Source organism: Chinchilla lanigera, unplaced genomic scaffold (assembly GCF_000276665.1).
Source record: "Chinchilla lanigera isolate Chin_1 unplaced genomic scaffold, ChiLan1.0 scaffold00050, whole genome shotgun sequence".
Classification (NCBI taxonomy): domain Eukaryota; kingdom Metazoa; phylum Chordata; class Mammalia; order Rodentia; family Chinchillidae; genus Chinchilla; species Chinchilla lanigera.
In genome coordinates this window covers 9,944,408-9,963,509 of record NW_004955451.1, presented here as the reverse complement: position 1 = coordinate 9,963,509, position 19,102 = coordinate 9,944,408, and the positions used below count along the sequence as shown (strand labels likewise).

General features: G+C 40.6%; 1 protein-coding gene across 1 annotated transcript in view; it reads right to left on the bottom strand.

Annotated features, from left to right (window-relative positions):
* Window positions 1-19,102, bottom strand: part of Ca10 (carbonic anhydrase X) — a 484,596-nt gene that overhangs the window by 398,854 nt on the left and 66,640 nt on the right. The window contains exon 2 of the mRNA XM_013519057.1: window positions 7,120-7,194. Within this exon, the coding sequence (XP_013374511.1) occupies window positions 7,120-7,194 (75 nt within the window). The remainder of the gene's footprint in view (window positions 1-7,119; window positions 7,195-19,102) is intronic.

Sequence of the window (19,102 nt, the reverse complement as noted above, 5' to 3'; positions counted from 1 at the left end):
TTCATGGAGGAACTGGAGGCATACATGACCCTAGGGAGACCAGTCTAGAGCAGTGAGATCCCCTAACCCTGTACAGCTTGCTTTCCTTATAGGATGGTTGAGAAGCAACAGCTTTTATACTCATTAGTGATGTCTAGCTCAAGACTTTTAAGCAAACTGGTGAGTTTGTAAAACAAAGTTAGTCAGACCTCAACCTTCAGCAACAGGTAGTTAGGCATAATACATTCATCTTCTAAAAAGCTTGAGATTTAAAAAACTACTCAACAAGGAAGGGATGGGAAATAACGTGCTGAAAGAGTTTACTGGCCTGAGTGAACCATTTTCAGTTGCTTTTCAGTGAAGCACCAGGGGAAGAGTTGGCAAGCCAATGTGCAGTCTGTGAGACCAAGACCTGATCATATATGGCAGCTATGAGCTCCTCTACTATCATTCAGATGGCCTAGGAACTCAGTATCACGATCCCCTGGTGATTCCAGAGTAAGTAAATTTATCACTGTAAAAGACACGTTGTCATTACTCCACGTGAGTAAACTCTCCTTCATGTGAAGTACACACCATCATTCTTGCCATTTTCTGAAGCATTCTGGAAGTCCTTTTTTCTGAGTGTCTACCAAGTGTGATTAAAAATACATGTTCAATGTTGTTGTCAGTGCTATCTAGCAGAAAGGCAGGCTCGTAAAAATATTATGATGTGCCTCATCCATCTTATTCAGTGGATCTGGCACGGTGTGAATTCTGGCTCTTCTCCAAAGTCAAAAATAATCATGAAAGGTAAATATTTTAAATCCACCCAGGACATCAAGGCAGCCATGACAGTGCAACTGAAAACCCTCACAAAAGAGAACTTCAGAGCTGCTTCAGAAAAGTGGCAAGAATGATGGGATAAGTGCGTTTGAAGTAAGGGGGGATATTTGCGGGGAGTTACTGTCTTTTACTCTGATACTACTTTTGGTTTTATACCTGTACCATATTTTTCAATCATACTTTGTAGCTGTTCACTCTTCTCTTATTCCCAGGATCTCTACTGAAGCACTAGGTGTAATTCACAAGACCTTCCCTGAGCTGGCTCCTGACTGTTCAGTCTTGAACTATCTCAACTTTGTCATTTAATGCTCTGGTGATGTGATCTTTTTCCTGTTTCTTGTACATCTTGCCCATGTTTGCCTATCAGCTCAGGCTCATTTTTCTGCCTGGAATGGTTCTCTCAGCCCACTTATTAGTGTCCATCATAACCTCCCTTGTTAGCTTCTTGTGACTCCACAAGGATCCCCTTCCTAATCTCCAGATTATGTCTCCAGGACCTGAAAAATCTAAGTGCTTTCCCTTAGTAGCAGTCTGTACTGCTATTTTCATTGATTATTATTGTTACTAACAATGTATTTTCAAGGGCCGAGGAACATCTGTCTCCAAAATCAGGCTTTTGTTTCTGTCTTTTTCTTTCATAAGGGTGGAAGATTCCTCTCTGCTCTGTTCCAAGTCAGTTTAACAACCGCAGAAGCTCTGCTGCGTTCAAGCCTGCTGGAGTGGCAGGTAGGGGGAGTCGAAGTCTTGTCTAAATCCGAGTCCTCCCCAGGTCCTTACTGCTCACATCTCAGCTCACCCTACCCTCTTTTCTCATGTGAGATCTCTAACAGTTTTCATCCCTGCCCTGGCTCCTCGATGTCTTCAGAGTAAAATCGACTCCAAGCTGGTGCATCCCTCCCTAATCGGCACTTGCTGATTTGCTCAGCCTTCATTGCCTGAGTTCTTCTCGGCCCCCTGACAGCCTCTCCCTTCCATGCTTCTGGTCCTGTGCCCAGTTTTTTCCCTTTCTGAAATTGCTTTGTTTCTTTGTCCCTAGGAGAATCTGACTCACCCTCTCTGCATTCTCTCCTCTAGGGTGCCCTGTTATCTTTTGGGATTTGGTGGCTTCCAGATACCCTCCATGTGAATCCCAGAAGACTGTAGGATAGCAGATAGTACTCTCTTCCCTACTATGCTTAGCTCCTTGAGGCCACAGAGAACATCCTCTGGGATGTTGTCCCCCCGTGACCAAGTGTGGCGATGCTGAAAGCAGGTGTCTAAGGACAGTGTGATGGACAAACGAGCCAAGGAGTTCAAGCCCAGTGAGCTTGGAATGAGCCTTTGGAGGTGGGAGAGTCTGAAAGAGGCTCAGCCAGCTGTAGGGCTGTATAACACTGGAAAAATATACACCCCGATTGAATCCTTTAAAAGTTGAAGCATAGGGGCTGGGGATTTAGCTCAGCGGCAAAGTGCCTGCCTGGCAAGTGCAAGGTCGTGAGTTCGGTTCCAGGTACCGGAGAAAAACCAAAAAAAAAAAAAAAAAAAAAAAAAAAAAAAAAAAAAAAAGTTGAAGCATACGCCAACTGTGTTACTCTAGTCTGAACAGGAAGATGGGAATTTCCCTCTCAAACATTACCACATGAAGCAAATACTGGGGGTAAAAGGGAGCTATTACTTATTTTAAGCAATTAAATCCTCACTAGTTTGTAAGTCCCAAGAAGATAGCAGTTATCTCTTTCTGCAGTCCCTGTCCTTAGCATAGTGCAGCTTCTACAGAGAAAGCCCTGTTTTCCTGCTGCTTTGGATAAATTGGAGGTGAATATAAAGCATTTGGCATGACTATTCTTTAATGTGTGGAATGTGTCTATATGTAATTATGAATGAGCTATATACACGTGATATAGAATACATTTTATTGTTTTTTATAGATACACTCTAAACATTACTAAGCAAACTGTGTTAATTCTGCAGTATTGTGACGAACTCACTATTCTTGGTCGCATAGTCTTATTTTAGAAGTCTGTTATCCATTACCTGGACAATGAAAAAATACCTACCTCACAGATCTTTCTGCCTGCATTATCCTCATTTGGGTGAGGATGTGCCCATCACTGTGCCCATGACTAGCTTTCTAAAATGTACTTTGGTCAACCAAAGACTCATTGACAGTTTCTTTCAGCATAGAAATAGAAGACAGAAGCAGTATTGCATGTCTATATATGTTTTCATGAGAAGCCACTTTGAAGATATCAATATATAATACAACCACCATTGTTAATTCCCTACCACTTTGTTTGTAACTCTGTATTGTCTGTATTGTGCTTGTGATATGTTGTAAAATGTTGTATGTCTGTTAATGTTTCCCTCCTTTTATCTTTAAAAAAAAATAAATAAATAAAATGTACTTTGGACTGTGGGTGTCTTATAATTTCCCTATATTTAAAGGGGTGGTGTCAAGATTCCTGAGCACTGAACATGAAGCATTTTAAAATCTGGCTCCCCCTTCCTCTTTCATCGTGCCCCATCCTGTGCCCTGCCTCCTAATAGACAGAAGCATCCACTCCTTCCCGTAGCCGACATGCGCTGCCGCCCCTTTCATCCCGTGCTGTCTGCCATTCTGCTCATTCCCTGCCATCTCTACTTCGAGTAATGCTGAGTGTTGTCAAGATCCAGTTCTACCTTCCTCCGCCTTTCAGTCTTGCACTGAGACCCCCGAATCAGAAAGAATGCTTTAGGCTGAAAGTAGAGAAACTCTGACATGCAGTAACTCCAGCCATAAGAGGGCTGTAATTTCCCAAAACAAAATCAAGGGTGATGCAGTTCCATGGTGTCTTAGTTACTTTTTTTCTTGTTGCTGAAACAAAATACCTGACATGAAGGAAGGAATACCTAAAATGAAGGAAGGAAAGGTTTATTTAGCTCACAGTTTGTTCAGGTTTCAGTCCATACTCGGCTCGCTCCAAGGCAGAGGGGCACATGGCAGAGGGCAACAGTTCATGGTGGTGGAAAACAGCAAAAGCAGCAAGCAAAAGCAGCAAGAGCAAAAGGGAGGAGTGGTGGCAAGCAGCCTCTTTTTACATATGCAAACTACCCGCCCCAGGGCGGGTGTAGCACTCACACCCATAATCCCAGCATTGGACCATGGATCAATCATAAACTCTAAAAGCCCGCCCCATGACTGCATGTGTCTTTAAGGGGACATGCAGACACAAACCATAACACATGGTTAATTCAGCACTCAAGTAGGCCATGAAGGATACGGATTTTCTAAATTTCTGTGCTGCATCTTTAGTGTGGCTGCATCCCCAAGTATATTCAGCAGACTTCCCCTTATGACATTCATGGATAGAGCTGCTGATAGCATATTTACATCTGTATTATTATATTAGTCAACTCTCCAAAGAAACAGAACCAGCAGAATGTGGGAGAGAGGGGAGATGGAGAAGAGGGGGGAGAGAGAGAGAGAAAGACAGAGACAGAGACAGAGACAGAGACAGAGAGCAGAGATTTAAGAAACTGGCTCATTTAGTAATTATTTTGGAGACTGCAAATCCAAAATCTGTAGGACAGTGTGGCAAGATGGAAGCCTTAGGAGGAGTTGGTATTCCCTCTTGAGGCCAAAGATTTCTGGACACAGAATTCTCCCTTCCTCAGAGGACTTCAAATTTTTTTTTCCCTTAAGGTTTTGAACTTATTAGTTGAGGTCCACTCACGTTGTGGAAGGTAATCTGGCTTACTCAAAGTCTACTGATTTAATAGCATCTCACCTAAGAAAAAGTACACTCACAGCAACAAAAAGACATATTTGATGAAATGGGCCTGGTGGTACCCATGGTCTAGCCAAACTGATGCACAGAATGAGCCATGGCAACATGTTGCATCAATCCTGCTGGAGCCCTGGTTATCCTGAGTCATGAGTTCACAGTGTATGTTCTTCTTTAGATTTTGGGTTCACTTTGAGTAAGAATCATGTATCAACTGTCACTTTACTGCTCCCAGACATGGTGCTCTGTACCTTGTAAGTGTTCCAGCAATCTGATTGAAGTCACCACAGGATATTTTTAAGCTAAGTTAACCTTTCATCTGCTTTTTCTATAGAGCTCATGCATTTTTATATCACACAAACTCTGTTGAAGGAACTGATTCATAACTGTTATGCCAAACAGGCTTAGCTGAAAACAAGGAAACCAGAACTGCTAAACTTAAGTCAACATCAAAAGGAAAGATAAAAATTATGTCCTGTGATTGTCTAAGGCAACAGCCAACTCAGAATAGAATATATATAAGGAAAGGATGATGACAAAGGAAAACCATCAAAAATGTGGGGAAGAGGAGTAAAATCTTGGAGTGACCACCAGTAGCTATTTATGGGCATTTTGGTCACTGCAAAAGAATGTTCTCTGTAGGGACAGAGTTAACTTAGCTGGACTTACTATGTCCTGGAGGGGATCCCTTTCAGTACTCTAATTCCACACTCACAAGGTACCACAGTATAATTAGAAATATAATCTCCAGGACATCTTGCACATGCAAAGATTCCCCAGAGGGAAAACATATACACATTCTGTTGGACAGGGATTCCCCAATTATAATAACAAATACCATGTATTTATATAATTTCATGTGAATAAGGCTTGTGTCAATTGTATTCTTTTAAGATTATTATTATACACCCGGTCATTTCTGGGTGAACTAATGTGGTCCAGTTTCCATGTAGATAGTGCCAAAGACCTGATGTGCCATAATAAATTTATCGAGGTAATGATGCTGATCTCTGAGGCTATTTGGCAGCCAGCTGGCTTTTTCCTGGGTTACCCACTCTGCCTCACCAAGCCTGTCTTCCTCTTGTGGGAAGGTTCTAAGAATGCTTATTATTGCCTGATAATAGATGCGAACAGAGTTGCTCAGAAGGGTTTGGTAACTTGCTGAGCATTGAACAACTCATGCAGTGGACTCAAGAGAAAAACGAGGAAAAGAAAGACATAGCGGCCCCGAATGATGAGGTGTGCCAGAACACTGCTCTTTCTACTGCCACCAACCATGGAAACTCCAGCTATGCTGCTGGCCCTCTCTTAGTGCCTTGAGTGGGGCCCATGCATCGACTCCTCTCAGCAGCTTACTACGTGACCTTCACACATGTAATCAGTTAAAAAAACTTTGACATCTCTCTCCAGCCTTCCTTTCCATCTTTTTTTCATTTTAAAGAGAGGAAATAAAAGCTATAAAAATGACACCAAATTTCAAAACAAGATGATAGGAAATGAGCAATGGTTATTATACTGCATAGTGTTATCTTCAAAGTAGTTGCACAGATTACCACATATGGGCGTGCAAAATTGGTCAAACAATATAAGCACTAACGGTTCCTTTCAGTGAACTAATAGAACTTAGTAGTACACTCTTAGCTATCTTGCATATATATATATATATATATATATATACACATACGTATCTTTTTCCCCCTTCCTTCTTTTCTCCTTTCCCCATCCCAGTGGTTCTTTCCTTTTGAGTAGTTTCTTCCCTTTTCACAATGTCTATTGTACCTTTTCTTTAACATTCTTGCTCTTTCCCTGCCTCTTTCCCCACTCAAGTGTGAGCTGCTGAAGAAAGAGGACCAGAGTGAGGCAAGAGAGTTAGGAAAAGACAAAGACCCCTGCCCTTGCTTCTGAACTAAAGCTACAGTACGTTTTGGCCTCCATTCTGATTTTGGTTTTCTGTCCTCTGACCCCACGCTGCCAGCATCCACTTGGTCCGGTATTTTTAGCTGGTGCTTGGCCCGATCTTCTGAGTCCTGACCACGGACGCTCCTGAGGTGACATCAGTGACAGCAGGTATCTCAGCGAGCTTCGTTGCCATGGTCAGTCTTTTCATATTTCCTATTTTGTTGAGGTTAAGAAATGGTCCTTCCTCATTTAACAAAATGCCAACAGACAGAACTTTGGCCCACACTCTTTCATCCTCTCTCCCTGACACCATCTCCTGTGCATGGGAGAATCTGGATATTGCTAGTTTAGATGGGAAAAATGTGTTTTGATTCAGTTGTTATGCATTTTTAAAAAATTCTCTTGGTAGCATATTCATATGATATGTTAGATTACACTGCCTTTTATAGGATAGTTCGTGTCACACAGCAAGTGCAAAATGCCGACATTATCTTTCGTTAAAATGAATTTTTATATTAATTATGCATCTTATGGGGTATAATGTGATGTGTCAAATATGTATACAGTACATAATGATCAAACCAGGGTAGCTAGCATTCACTTCTGCTTAACCATGTTTAAGGACAAAATTGTTTTATAAAAATAAAGTAAATAACAATAAACATGCGTTTACCTGGAACGAAGCTTCCCTGGACCACCTCTTTGTATGCCCACCAGCCTTCATGGATTTTTGGTGAATTCTGTTGAGCTAAACAAAGAGCAAAAGAGAAAAGAAGCTAAGTTGATTGTTCAAATGCACTGTGTCCTGGCCATCGAAGAAAGGGTAAGGATCCATAAAATAATAATTTTCTCCCTCAAAGTCATACTATGTCAGTAATCCTCCTTTTGCTCTGTTTTATCTAAATAGATCAATTATTATGTAAATATATCATCGTAAGTTTTTATTAAAAGTACTTGGCTGTGATCTCAGAACTGGGAGGCTGAGGCAGGAAGATTACAAGCTCAAGCCCAGGCTGGATAAACTGAATGATGTAGCAAGACTCTGTCTCAAAATAATAAATAAAAATGAAAAAGGTCTGGGGATGTAGTTTGTGCAAAAGCCCTAGAATTAATCCTAGTAGTGCAAACAAACAAACAAAAAAGCACTTGGCTATTTTGATGAGAGTGAGAGATACAGTAATTGTGTATTTAATTTCCTTGCTACTTTCTGACTGTCCTTTCTTATCTACAGCACACACATACATGTGCACACATCCACACATTCTACTGCACTTGACAAGAAAAGGCAGATTACCAGGTGAAAACTTTGAATAGGCACAGAGCCCTTGTATTTGGAGACCCTGGGAGTTTATTGAAGGAGGCAAGCTACAAGGCTAAAAGGTGCACCTTTCTTTAGGTACCAGAAAAATAAAAACAAGAACACAAATAAGCATAGTGGGACATTTTCATAGCATGGGAATAAAGAGCAGAGGACTCAAGAAGGTGAGAAATATCATTGGGACCTGTGAGGTCATACTGATGTGACTTCAAAACAACTCTTCAGTTCAGGTGGATATATACCCCAAAGTATAAGTGACACATAAAATTGTGTTTATGTCTTTATTGATCAAGTTGCACTCATAATTCTGTTTTCATTCACATTGGAGGAAAATAAGGCAGATTCGACAATACTTGTAATTTGGCATGTATATAACTAATTTAAACCTTCCTTGGCCATTAATCCTGATATGACAACTTCATTGGATTAAGAAACACCTAGCAGATTAGTAAAGCACACACTTGGATGTGTCAGGGTGGGTCAGAGAGGTGTGACTTTTGATACTATGTTTGGTCCCTTGCTCTTTCCTGTCTGGTACTGTTTCTCTGCTTGGCTTCCTGGCCTCCATAAACGAAGCAATTTCATTCCACCATACCCTTCCACCATGATGTTCCAGTCTTAGAACTGTACTTACCATGTACTGAACCACTTGAAACTATAAGTGAGAGTCAACTGAATTCCTTCAAGTTGTGAGTGTCAGGTACTGTACCTCAGCAATGGGAAAGTTGACTGATATACTTTCATTCAGCTTCCTCCTTTAGAACTGTTCTTAAGCTTTCTTTTCAAAGTCCTAGCTCAGAAACTCATCATTCTGGTTTAGAGAATAGACACAGGATGATAGGTTGATGGTAGGGATTTGTGTAAAGAAAGGAGTTCCTAAATTCCCTTAGCTTCTAGATGAGCTTGCATTGCTTAGATCCAGTGTCCTCCATCAGTGTCGAGAAGATAATTTTTCTTGGCCTATGACACTAAAACCCCCTTGCTTGTAGCTATGTCATTGAAGGAAAGTTTGTGACATAAAATGAATGAAAAGGAAGTCCACTCTTGGAACTGAAAACCGGATTAGAGAACTTCAGAAACAAGTAGAAGAAGAATCAAAAACCTAGGTAAGGCTCTGTCTGGAAAGCTATCACCTTTCAAGGTGTGCAGTACAAATCCAGGTAATGGATGCATTAGAATTCATGAGACTTCCTGGTAGTCTGACTTCCCATGTGGTATGGAGAGAGTTGAGATGTTTCTGCTGCCCGTAAGGGAGGCCTTGAGATAGCAAAGTTGAAAGCCAGTGCATACTCTCGGGGTTAGCAGGCAAAGGAAAAATGACATTAAAGCAGAGTCTGGAAAGGTTCTGCCCAGCCAGGGAGCCAAGTGGAGGGTTCAGCTGAGACTCTGGGAATTTATAGTAACAGACAAAGGCATGGAAATTTGAAATCAGTCAGGATCCCTTTGGGTCTGGCCAAGTTGAGAAACTAGATCAAGGATTATGTGGTTGCAGGATTCATCAAGTGACTGAGGGAAGGACATCTCTCTGAGGTTGAACGAAATCAGCTGGAGTTCACAACAGGTTCGGAATGCTTTCTATGGGCTTTGATACTGTGTGATTCACCTTGCTTTTCCTCTTGCGGAGCTCAACAGAGGGTCACAGTCATGGGACCTAGAGGTGACAGGCCTTAGAAATTCCTGTGCTCAGAGGTGACATCATGCATTCAGACCAAAGGGCCCTCCTTTGAAACACTCTGTAATGCTCATCCCGATTTAGATTAAATTCCCAGACAGTACCACCTACTCAAAACAACTCAAATCAAAACTAAATGCTGATCTTTCCTGAGCTAAGCTTGAAACCAACTCTACTGGTCACAGAGCATGTGCCTTCCCTGGATAGATGGGCAACTCTACAAGCCTGAAAGCATTGAACTGGCAACAGCTCCTAAGAGGTGTGCACTAGAGAGAAACCAGGATTCATCTTCCTTATCACAGGAAGTTTTATCAAAATTCATCCAATTTTAACCAAACAGGATTGTTGCCTGGCACACAGCCAAGTCCGCATTAGTTCTATTCTCAGAGCCAGTTGTTGGGGAAACTACATCTTTTAGTTCTTTCTTACTAATTTAAGTACTGATGCAGCAATACTTAAAAAAATTAGTTTAGTGTAAAATCTTTTACCGAATTGCTTAACAAAAATTGTGGATAGCATTTACAAACATTATTTCAAAAACTCAACATAGTGCATTAAATAGAATTTAAAGGATTAAATAAATAAAATTTAAAATAATACATGTTTCCATGTGTGAAGGTTAAGTATGATATGCTAGAACAGAGATTAGTAAACTAGTGCCTGGTCTAGCCACATATGGCCGTTACCTAGTTTTGTATAGACCAAGAGCTAGGAAGAGTTGTATACTTTGAAATGACTGAAAAAAATCCAAGAATAATAATATCCTGTGACGTGAAAATTCTGTGAAATTCAAATTTTCATGTACACAGTTTTTTGGGATTATTGGGTATTGAACCCACATCTTCACATTAAGCTATATCCCAGCATTTTTTATTTTGAGACAGGGTCTTGCTAAGTTGTCTACACTGGGCTTGGACTTGTTATTCTCCTGTCTCAGCCTTTTAGAGTGCCAGGACCACAGGTGGGCCCTACACATCAATTTTTTTTGTTGGTACCTATGACCATTTAAAAAATATATCGCCAATAGATGGCTTCACATGGTAATGGCAGAGCTGAATAGCAGCAACAAAAACCATTTGGTCCACAGAGCTTAAAATGTTTCCTTTCTGGTTCTTTCTTTACTGAAGAAAAAGTTGTTGACTGCTAATTTAGGCACATAATTTCAGAAAAAAAAAGACCAATGCAATGAATGTAATGCTTTCACTGTAATATAAAGGAGAAATGGAAGGAATACAATTTACAATAAAATATGTATATCAACATGTCAGTTGGCGTGATACATTAGGAGATGAAATGAAGAAGTCAGAAGCTTGATTGAAGCAGATATAAACAACACCACTGTATTATCCTGGAGTTTTCAGAATCAGCAAATAGTATTGCTCTCAGTGGTGTGATTTTCCAAAACAGTAAGCAACTGTTGTCAAAGTTTGGAACAAAATAAAATACTTCCTCCTCTTGATTTATGCAGTATTTGGATTGCTGAAGAACAGGGTGTATTAAAACTTTGTAAGTGATGCTTCATGTTCCTATGCAAAGTGTAGTTTGTAGGTTCAGATAAATAAAACAGTTTTTCACTCACTTGAATGTTTGTTAGGACATAGGATGATTTATCATCTGGAGCTGTTTAATATATTGCAGAGCATATAGCATCTCTGTCCCCCTCAGTTTGTCCTGATTTGGTTTTCCACTATAGCGATGTCAAAAGGCCTAACTACTTTCCAACATATCCCCAGAAACATTGACAGTAAAACATGTACATCACACGTCTATGGATGCAGTGCCCTAAAGGTGAAATGAAGAAGTTGGAAACAGGTGCAAAGGGTGATGCCGTGAGAGAAAAAGAGAAAGCAAAGGTAACTGGCATCAGGATGTCAGAAAGGGGGAGCTAATGTTAGTAAAACCCTGAGCAAAATGAACAGGTTTTCAGATGTTTATATGCATTTATGTTCTTTCTGTTTTGCATATGCACAGATATGCACAACCAGGCACCTGTGTGTGTGCGCACATGTGCGCATGTGTGCACGCACACACACACACACACACACACACACACACACACACTATAAGGAAGGTCTACTAGTCTGACCGAAACATCAGTTTAAAAGACATTTAAAAGGAAAAAGAAAAAGAAGCCCTTGGATAATTAAGTGTTGCAACTAAAAAAAAAAAGTCACTGAAAGCTTCTATCCTATCCACACAGCAAGCTGCAAAACTTTTCGCTTTTGTCATCTCCAATTGTTGCTTAGCTTTCCCATGAAGAGGTGGAGTGACATAAAATGTTAGCAGGTGACAAGGGATCAGATCATCTGAACAAAGTCCATTGTGAGGGTAAAACAGCAGGGATCCTGTTATCTTTCTCTGTGCATTGTGAAGGACCCAGTTCACCCTCCGAAAATCAATCAGCCTGAGCAAAGCCCATCTGATGTCTACCAATTACGAGCCATGAAAGCTGCAGGCTAGCATGGAAGGAAATGAAGGTGTTTTATGTATTATGTTTCCCAATGTCCCTGGCTGCCCAGTCTGGATTCACACAGCATTTAGAAAGACAGGACAGTACATTTAAAAGATACCTTCCTCAAAGTTCTGTCGCAGTGCTGCAAGAGACTGATTTAGATAGAGCACCTAAGACGCAAGACTCCAAATGCAATGCCCTTCTGCCATGTCCTCTAGACATTTTGTTGTTGTTTACATCTGATTTCCAGTGAGCACGGAGCTGATTGAGAATTCCTGAGAGCAAACAGGTGAACAGAGAGCAGCCTAAGTTTCTATAGCATTCTCTGCTTCCCTTTGCCTAGGTGTTGGAATTTCTTCACTCGATGAGCAGTGAGCCCCTGGGAAAAAAAATCCAGGTGTCTAATCAAAAACTTGTGTTGACAATAAAAGCTGTCATCACATGCAGATGAGGGGATATACTTAGTAAGGGAAAATATTTCAATGTTATCCTCCTTCTATCATGGCAGTTTGGGAGCTTAGGGATTTCAGAAGAAAACTCAGCATCTCAGGATTTTGAAAGAGATGTGAGTTCAGGGCTCCAATCCCTTTTTGTACAGATGAGAAAACTGGGGCACAAAGAAAGGAGGACACTGATAAGAAAGATGAGTTCTTACCACAGGAGTCAGCCAACTTTTTGTGTAACTGGCCAGATTCTAAACATGTTAGGCTTTGAAAGCTATATCACCCTTGTGGCAACTGCTCCACTTTGCTGCTGTGGTACAAAACACCACAGCCAATAGGGAAAGGACGGGTGTGGTTCTGTGCCAATGAGATTTTTATTTACAAAACAGACTGAAGGCAGAATTTGGCCCGCAGGCCAGGAATGATTCTTGCTTTAGACCTACAAAGAGGTTTTGTTCCGTAGCTCTGCTTCTTATTCACACGTTTAAAGGTGAGCTACTTAGAGAAAATCGGAAAGAGTTTTGGAAGATCTGTGTAAGATATCTGATCAGTTTGCACTGTGGAAACTGGTGTCCTACTATCCCCTTTGCAGAACTGCTGGACATAAGGGCACTAGATTCAGTGTCCTCTTCCCCACCTGGTTTCCATTAAGCAAAACCACCAAAGTTGAGGTGTCTTATATAAAAGCCGCCCCCAGTCCTAAGCTGGGGTTTCCAAACTGCTCAAAAGGGATTTAAGTGATTCCTTGAACTCCTTCTATTCTTTCCACAGTGTATAAAGCATAATTCTGGATACCTCTGGAATCTCACCTGTTTCTTTAATAAAGTAATTTTATTTTTGCAAATGAATGCTTTCACGCCATTTTGAGACTAAATTTTGGAGCTGTTCTCCACTTAAACATTCACTTTCCAATGTCTATCCTTAGTTACGGACAGAGCAAGCAATTTGCCTAAGGCTCAGATAAAACACAACTGTAAAGTACTTCCATGTGGAATCTCTATGGCAGGCAAAACTCAAGAGCAACCCCAGAGAATACACAGGTGTAGGGGGAAGGAAGCGGTGAAAGAGCGAGAGAGGCCCCAGGTACGGCCATTGCATGCATCTGCAACACCAACACTCTGGGAGGCTGAGGTGGGAGGATCAGGAGCTCAAACCTAGCCTGGGCAAGTCAGCGATCCAGAGACCATGTATTAAAATTTAAAATATATAAAAAGGGCTTGGGATGTAGCTCAGTGGGAAGGCCCTGGGCTCAATCCCCAGTACTGGGTTAAAAAGACCACAAAGGGGACCCCACAAAGGGGTCAGTGGAGGAAGGGAGGTTGTTTTTATCAAAACTCCACCTTCAATTAAAACATACCAAGTCCTAAGCATCCTAAGCACGCACACTGCAAAGACAAGCTCCCAAGCCGTAGGCCAATACAATTATTCCTCTGTTGGATTTTCCTTGACTAGGAGAGATGGAGCCAAGTGCATGCACAAGGTGTTCACTGCTATGGCTGCTTGGTTTTAGTGTGGTAGTAAGACCTCCTAATAGTTGTTCCCCTAAGAAATTGCTTTGTTTTCTGCAAGAATTAACTCAAAGAAATCACTGAGTCTATTGAGTAGGAGAAAACCAGATGTTAGAAGGCGAAAGAAAAAGTCTTAACCTCGATGCATGATGCAAAGAACCATATCCCCGGGACATTGTGGTTTTCCCATTAATGGTCTCCTAAGCACACCACAGGAGTGGTGAGAAGAGCTTAGATCACCACAGGAAACATAATGATCGCCCCAGTGCACCTCATGGCACCCACGGACTGCCAGGGATAATGCCCTTCCCTGGTGATTGGCTTTTACATGACCTGCTAGGTTTTTCTTTTCTCTGTGCATACTCAAGATTAAGTTTTGGCATTTAGATAGTGCCCCACATTTTATCTATTTCTATATCACTTTTTCAGATTAAATTCTAACCTTCTTAAGGCCACAAAAAATAGCTCACTTAAAAATCCTATTTAGGAAAAGCTTAGTATACAAATGCCCAGTGAAATTGAGGTGAATACATGAATAACGCTATAGTGAAGTTGTCTACCATGTATACTGGGGTCCAGCTTTTGCAATCCTGGGAGATTTTAGTGTACATCCAAATAATTGTTGGTGTGATGCCTGTGTTTGTGGTCAGTGCAAATGTGTACAAAAGTGTTTTCAAGTTTGTTGATAGACCCACCCTGCTTGACAGATGGAGAAGCACCAGGAGCTGACAACCTGCCTGGGGAAATCAAAGTCATGGCCAACCCACTTTTATTCCATGCAATGCGTTTTATTTAAAAGCGAAAGAGGGAAAATGCCATACATGAGGATCTTTACATCTTCACCACTCTTTTCCTAAATTGTTTAGACAAGGATGAAAGTCATTTCTATTCCTTCACCTTCTGTGACCCCCCCTTACCATAAAATCTAGACAGAACCCTCATCAAGGATTGGACAGACTGTGTGACAAAGTGATTTCACCACGCAGAAAAGATGGATGATCTGGAATCACCTTGCATCTTGGACCAAACCCAAGCAAGCTGATGTCAAAATTATACTTAGAAGACTGGCAGGAGGGCAGCCTGCATTACTTCACCCTCAGAACTTAGCATGAAATCATGGTTAAGAAGCTCCAAGCTAACTATAGCTGAAAATCAACACTAGGCAAGCCTGTAGCATGACTGATCAGTAGCCTGGTAATCTACAATTTCTGAAATTTTGATGTACTACATGTTCCAATCTAATTTCTCACAAATTTGCAAACTTTGAAAATTTGTTTTGTTTTCCTGGTGTTCTCATATATACCATTATTTATTTTTCTCCCACAGCTTGGCTTATCTTCCTCTTTCCGGAACTGCCTCTTTATTTCGTGTCTCTTGATTCATCTCAGTCACTTCTCTGAGCCTCAGTAATTTCCACTCTTTTCAAGAAACCTCTGTTAATCATTTCAGATCTATTGTAGTCTCTCACTTTCCTAAATTTTAAGAAATAGAGGAATGGCATCTCTTCCTCTTCCATCACTCTCCTTGCTTCTGCATTCACTTCTGCATTCACTAATTTTTTATTCTCTTTAAAATAAAAAAAGATTCTAGGTAGGCAAGGAGGAGCTTGTCTTTTTCCAGAAGTATAAAAGTGGAAACTAATGGGTGAGCCATAGGTGATGCAAGCAGGCAGAGGTTCTAGTTGAGACCTGACAGTGTAAGTTATCACCAGTAGAAGGATGGTGGCACCCACTAAGCTGGCATTCTGAATACTGAACACCATATATTATGGAACGGGGCTTCCCAAACCCTGGGCTGTGGGGCTGTGGACATGTACCAGTGTGTGGCCTGTTAGGAACCAGACTACATGGCAGGGGGCAAGTGACGGGCAAGCAAGTGAAACTTTATCTATACTTACAGATAGTCCCCATTGTTAGCTTCCGCACCTGTGCTTCACTTTCTGTCAGGTCTGTGGAGGGCATTAGATTCATATAGGAGCATGAACCCTACTGTGAATTGCACATGTAAGCACTTCAGGTTGTGCATTCCTTATGAAAATCTAATACCTGAAGATCTGAGGTGGAGCTGAGGTACTGATGCTAGCATTGGGGAGTGGCTGCAAACACCAATTAACATTAGTACAGAGACTTGACTTCACAGAGACCATAAGTCAACTTCTTGTACGTACATATGAAAAGACTATCAGTGAGTGGCAAGTGACAATGAAACTGTGTCTGGTGGCAGGTTTTATAATGGCAAGTATATTAATGTGCTTCAGTTGTACATTGAAGCTGGTGACAGCCTTTAATTCATAATCCTACACTTATTTTAGTCTATGTGTGGCCTGCTCATTATTTTATTTACTACTTTGCTCTCTACCTCTTTCCTGCACTACTCTCTTGTTCCACTCGGTTTTGGTAAACCCACAAGATAACTCTAACAAAAATAAGTAAAAAAAAGGTTACTGGTAGAGTTCACAAATGTTGATGAAACAATGCTTCCTTTGTGTGATATATTTTTTTCAGGAGGATGTGCAGGGGGTGTGTTATGTGTACTCTTGTTGCCAAACAACACAGCTACAGAACTTTACAAGTCTTTGAATGATTATGTATTAGGAAAATTGGACTGATCATTTTGTGTGGTATGCATGGATGAAGTGGTTGCCATAACTGCAGAGTTTTCTGGTTTCACAACTTGAGTCAAAGAGGTCACTTTTGAATGTGAGTCTACACACTGTGTCATCCATAAGGAAAAAATGGCTAGTCAAAACTGTCACTGAACTTCCCAACATTTTGCATGCTGTGATTAAAATTATGAGCCACATCAACGTCCATGCCTTTAATGTACATTTGTTTGCCCAGCTCTGTGGTGAGATGGACACAGAGCACAAGTGTCTTCTTTTATCCACAGAAGCGAGGTAGCTTTCTAAGTTCATCACTATCCAGAAGTTTTGAGTTTCAAAATCTGCTTCAGAGATTTCTTTTAGAAAAGCAGTTACCACTGGCAGAACATTTCAGTGACACACAGAGCAGATCACAGAACTTGCTTGTATGCGTGACATATTCAACCTGCTCAATGAACACAAGCTATCACTTGAGAGGAGAATGACAACTGTGTTCCAGTCAGCAGTTAAAGTGACTGCATTCAAAGCCAAATTGGAATTATGGAGATGATGAGTGAACACTGAGGTTGCTGACATGTTTTGCATGTTAGCATACATATGGAAAGAGACTGAGCCACGGTTGTCTTTCTCTCAGCTGGTGCATGATCATCTACATCAGTTTTCAAAAGAATTTGAACGCTGCTTCACAATCACATAAGCTCCCTGAACTGGGAGTGAGTGGATTTGCTACACATTTGTGAATAAGTAGGTGAACTTTATTTGTCCATGCTAGAAGAGGATCAACTGCTATACATTAAAAATGATGGTGGTCTTAAAAGATATTTGAGACAATTTCAATTTCATACATGTTTGATTAAAGACAAGATAGAGTAACATGATTGCCACAAAAGCACTGAAATATCTGCTTCACTTTCCAACATCCCATCCTTATGAAGTAGAGTTCTCTGCAGTGACAGCAACCAAGGAGAGATGATGCAGTAGAGCAGATGTATACAATACACTTTCTGTGTCAGTGTCTTCTATCGCCCTAGATGGGACCATTTAGTTGCAGGAAAGCGAGCTCATGTTTACCTTTGATTCTCTATTATGGTGATTTGTATAATCATTTCATTGTATATTCTGATGTAGTAATAGTGGAAATAAAGTTCACAGCAAATATAATGGATTTGAATCATCCCCAAACCATACCTTGCCCCCAAGTCTGGGGAAAAAATGTCTTCCATGAAACTGGTCCACAGTGCCAAAAAGGTTAGGGGTCACGGGTTTAGAGGAAGTGTAAGTAAGATATGCTCATGAAAGACCTTGTATCAGTGATAACCTTTACCTGTTTTGTCTAGGTGACCAGATTTTGAGGGTTGTTACAATGACTCAAAGAGATTGGGGTAGTGACTTTGAAGCAGACAGTGAAGCTAAGAGTTCCATTTGAGATGACAGTGAACATTCACATGGAGAGGAAGTGTACACTGGACGCCAAATGGGTTTTGAGGAGAAGTCGTGATGAGATACATATCTATGGCTCTTTGATGCACAGGTGATGTACAAAACCATGATATAGAAGAGGTCACTAAGCAGAATGTGAAAATGGGTAGAGAAAGCAAAAAAGACTCAAAATGTAGATCTCCGATATTCAATATTTAGGGCTTGAATAGAGGGGGTAAGACAGAAATGCAATCGAGAGAAAGAGACCAACAAGAATGGAGAATGAAATAGAAAATAGGTAAATTGGAAGTAGGGAGATCTTTTTCAAAAGGTTGGGGGAACAAGAGATTGAGGGGAGGAAACGGGGATTGGAAAAAAAGAGAAACGAATTGAAGGGGAAAATGAAAACAGAACTTTTGTAAATGGAAAGGGGACCAAGAATTGGAGAGAGCAAAGAGAGGATAAAGATAGGGAATTAAAAAAAGAGAGAGGAAAAAAATTAAAATGTATTAAGTACATGTACCAACTCCTCACAATAACTGTAATCAGTATGTACTACAGATATATACTAATACAAAAAGGAGAAAAATAGTTGTCTGGTACCATTTCTTGTACCATTTTTTATTTTCTTATTCTTTGGTTCTTTTTCTCTTGATTTCTCTTTCATTGGTTTTGTCTGTCTTTCTCTGTATATATGCACATTTTTACTTAGCATATTTATAGAAAAGTTACAAAGTCAGTAGGAAGTTCCATACATAGGCTCCCCTATTATTGACATCATATGTTGTTATGATGTGTGTGTCACACTTAATGAACCAATATTGATATGCTATTATTAATTTAAGTCTATTCTTTATTCCTATTTCCTATGTTTTTAATTTAAGGTCCTGTTTCTGTTCTAGGGTGCCAGAGAGGGATCCCACTTTGTGGTTAGCTGGCATGGCTACAACAATTCCCTCATAAATGGTCACTTTGTTTGTTCACTTACTATCCTGTTTGCAGGATAACTTAAAACTATACCACAATACGACAGATATAACAGATGCACTAGTTTCCAGTAGGTATTTGTTTAATAAAAGTAGGATGGAAACACATGTAAAATTCCAGTTCACATGTCTTATGGGAATATCCACCCTCAGATTGCTCTCCCCTTTCTCCCTAAATTAACTGTTATGATAAATAGTCCTCAGAACCTGGAAAGTGTTTAAGTCAAACGACATTAGTGGGACACAATGGAAATGG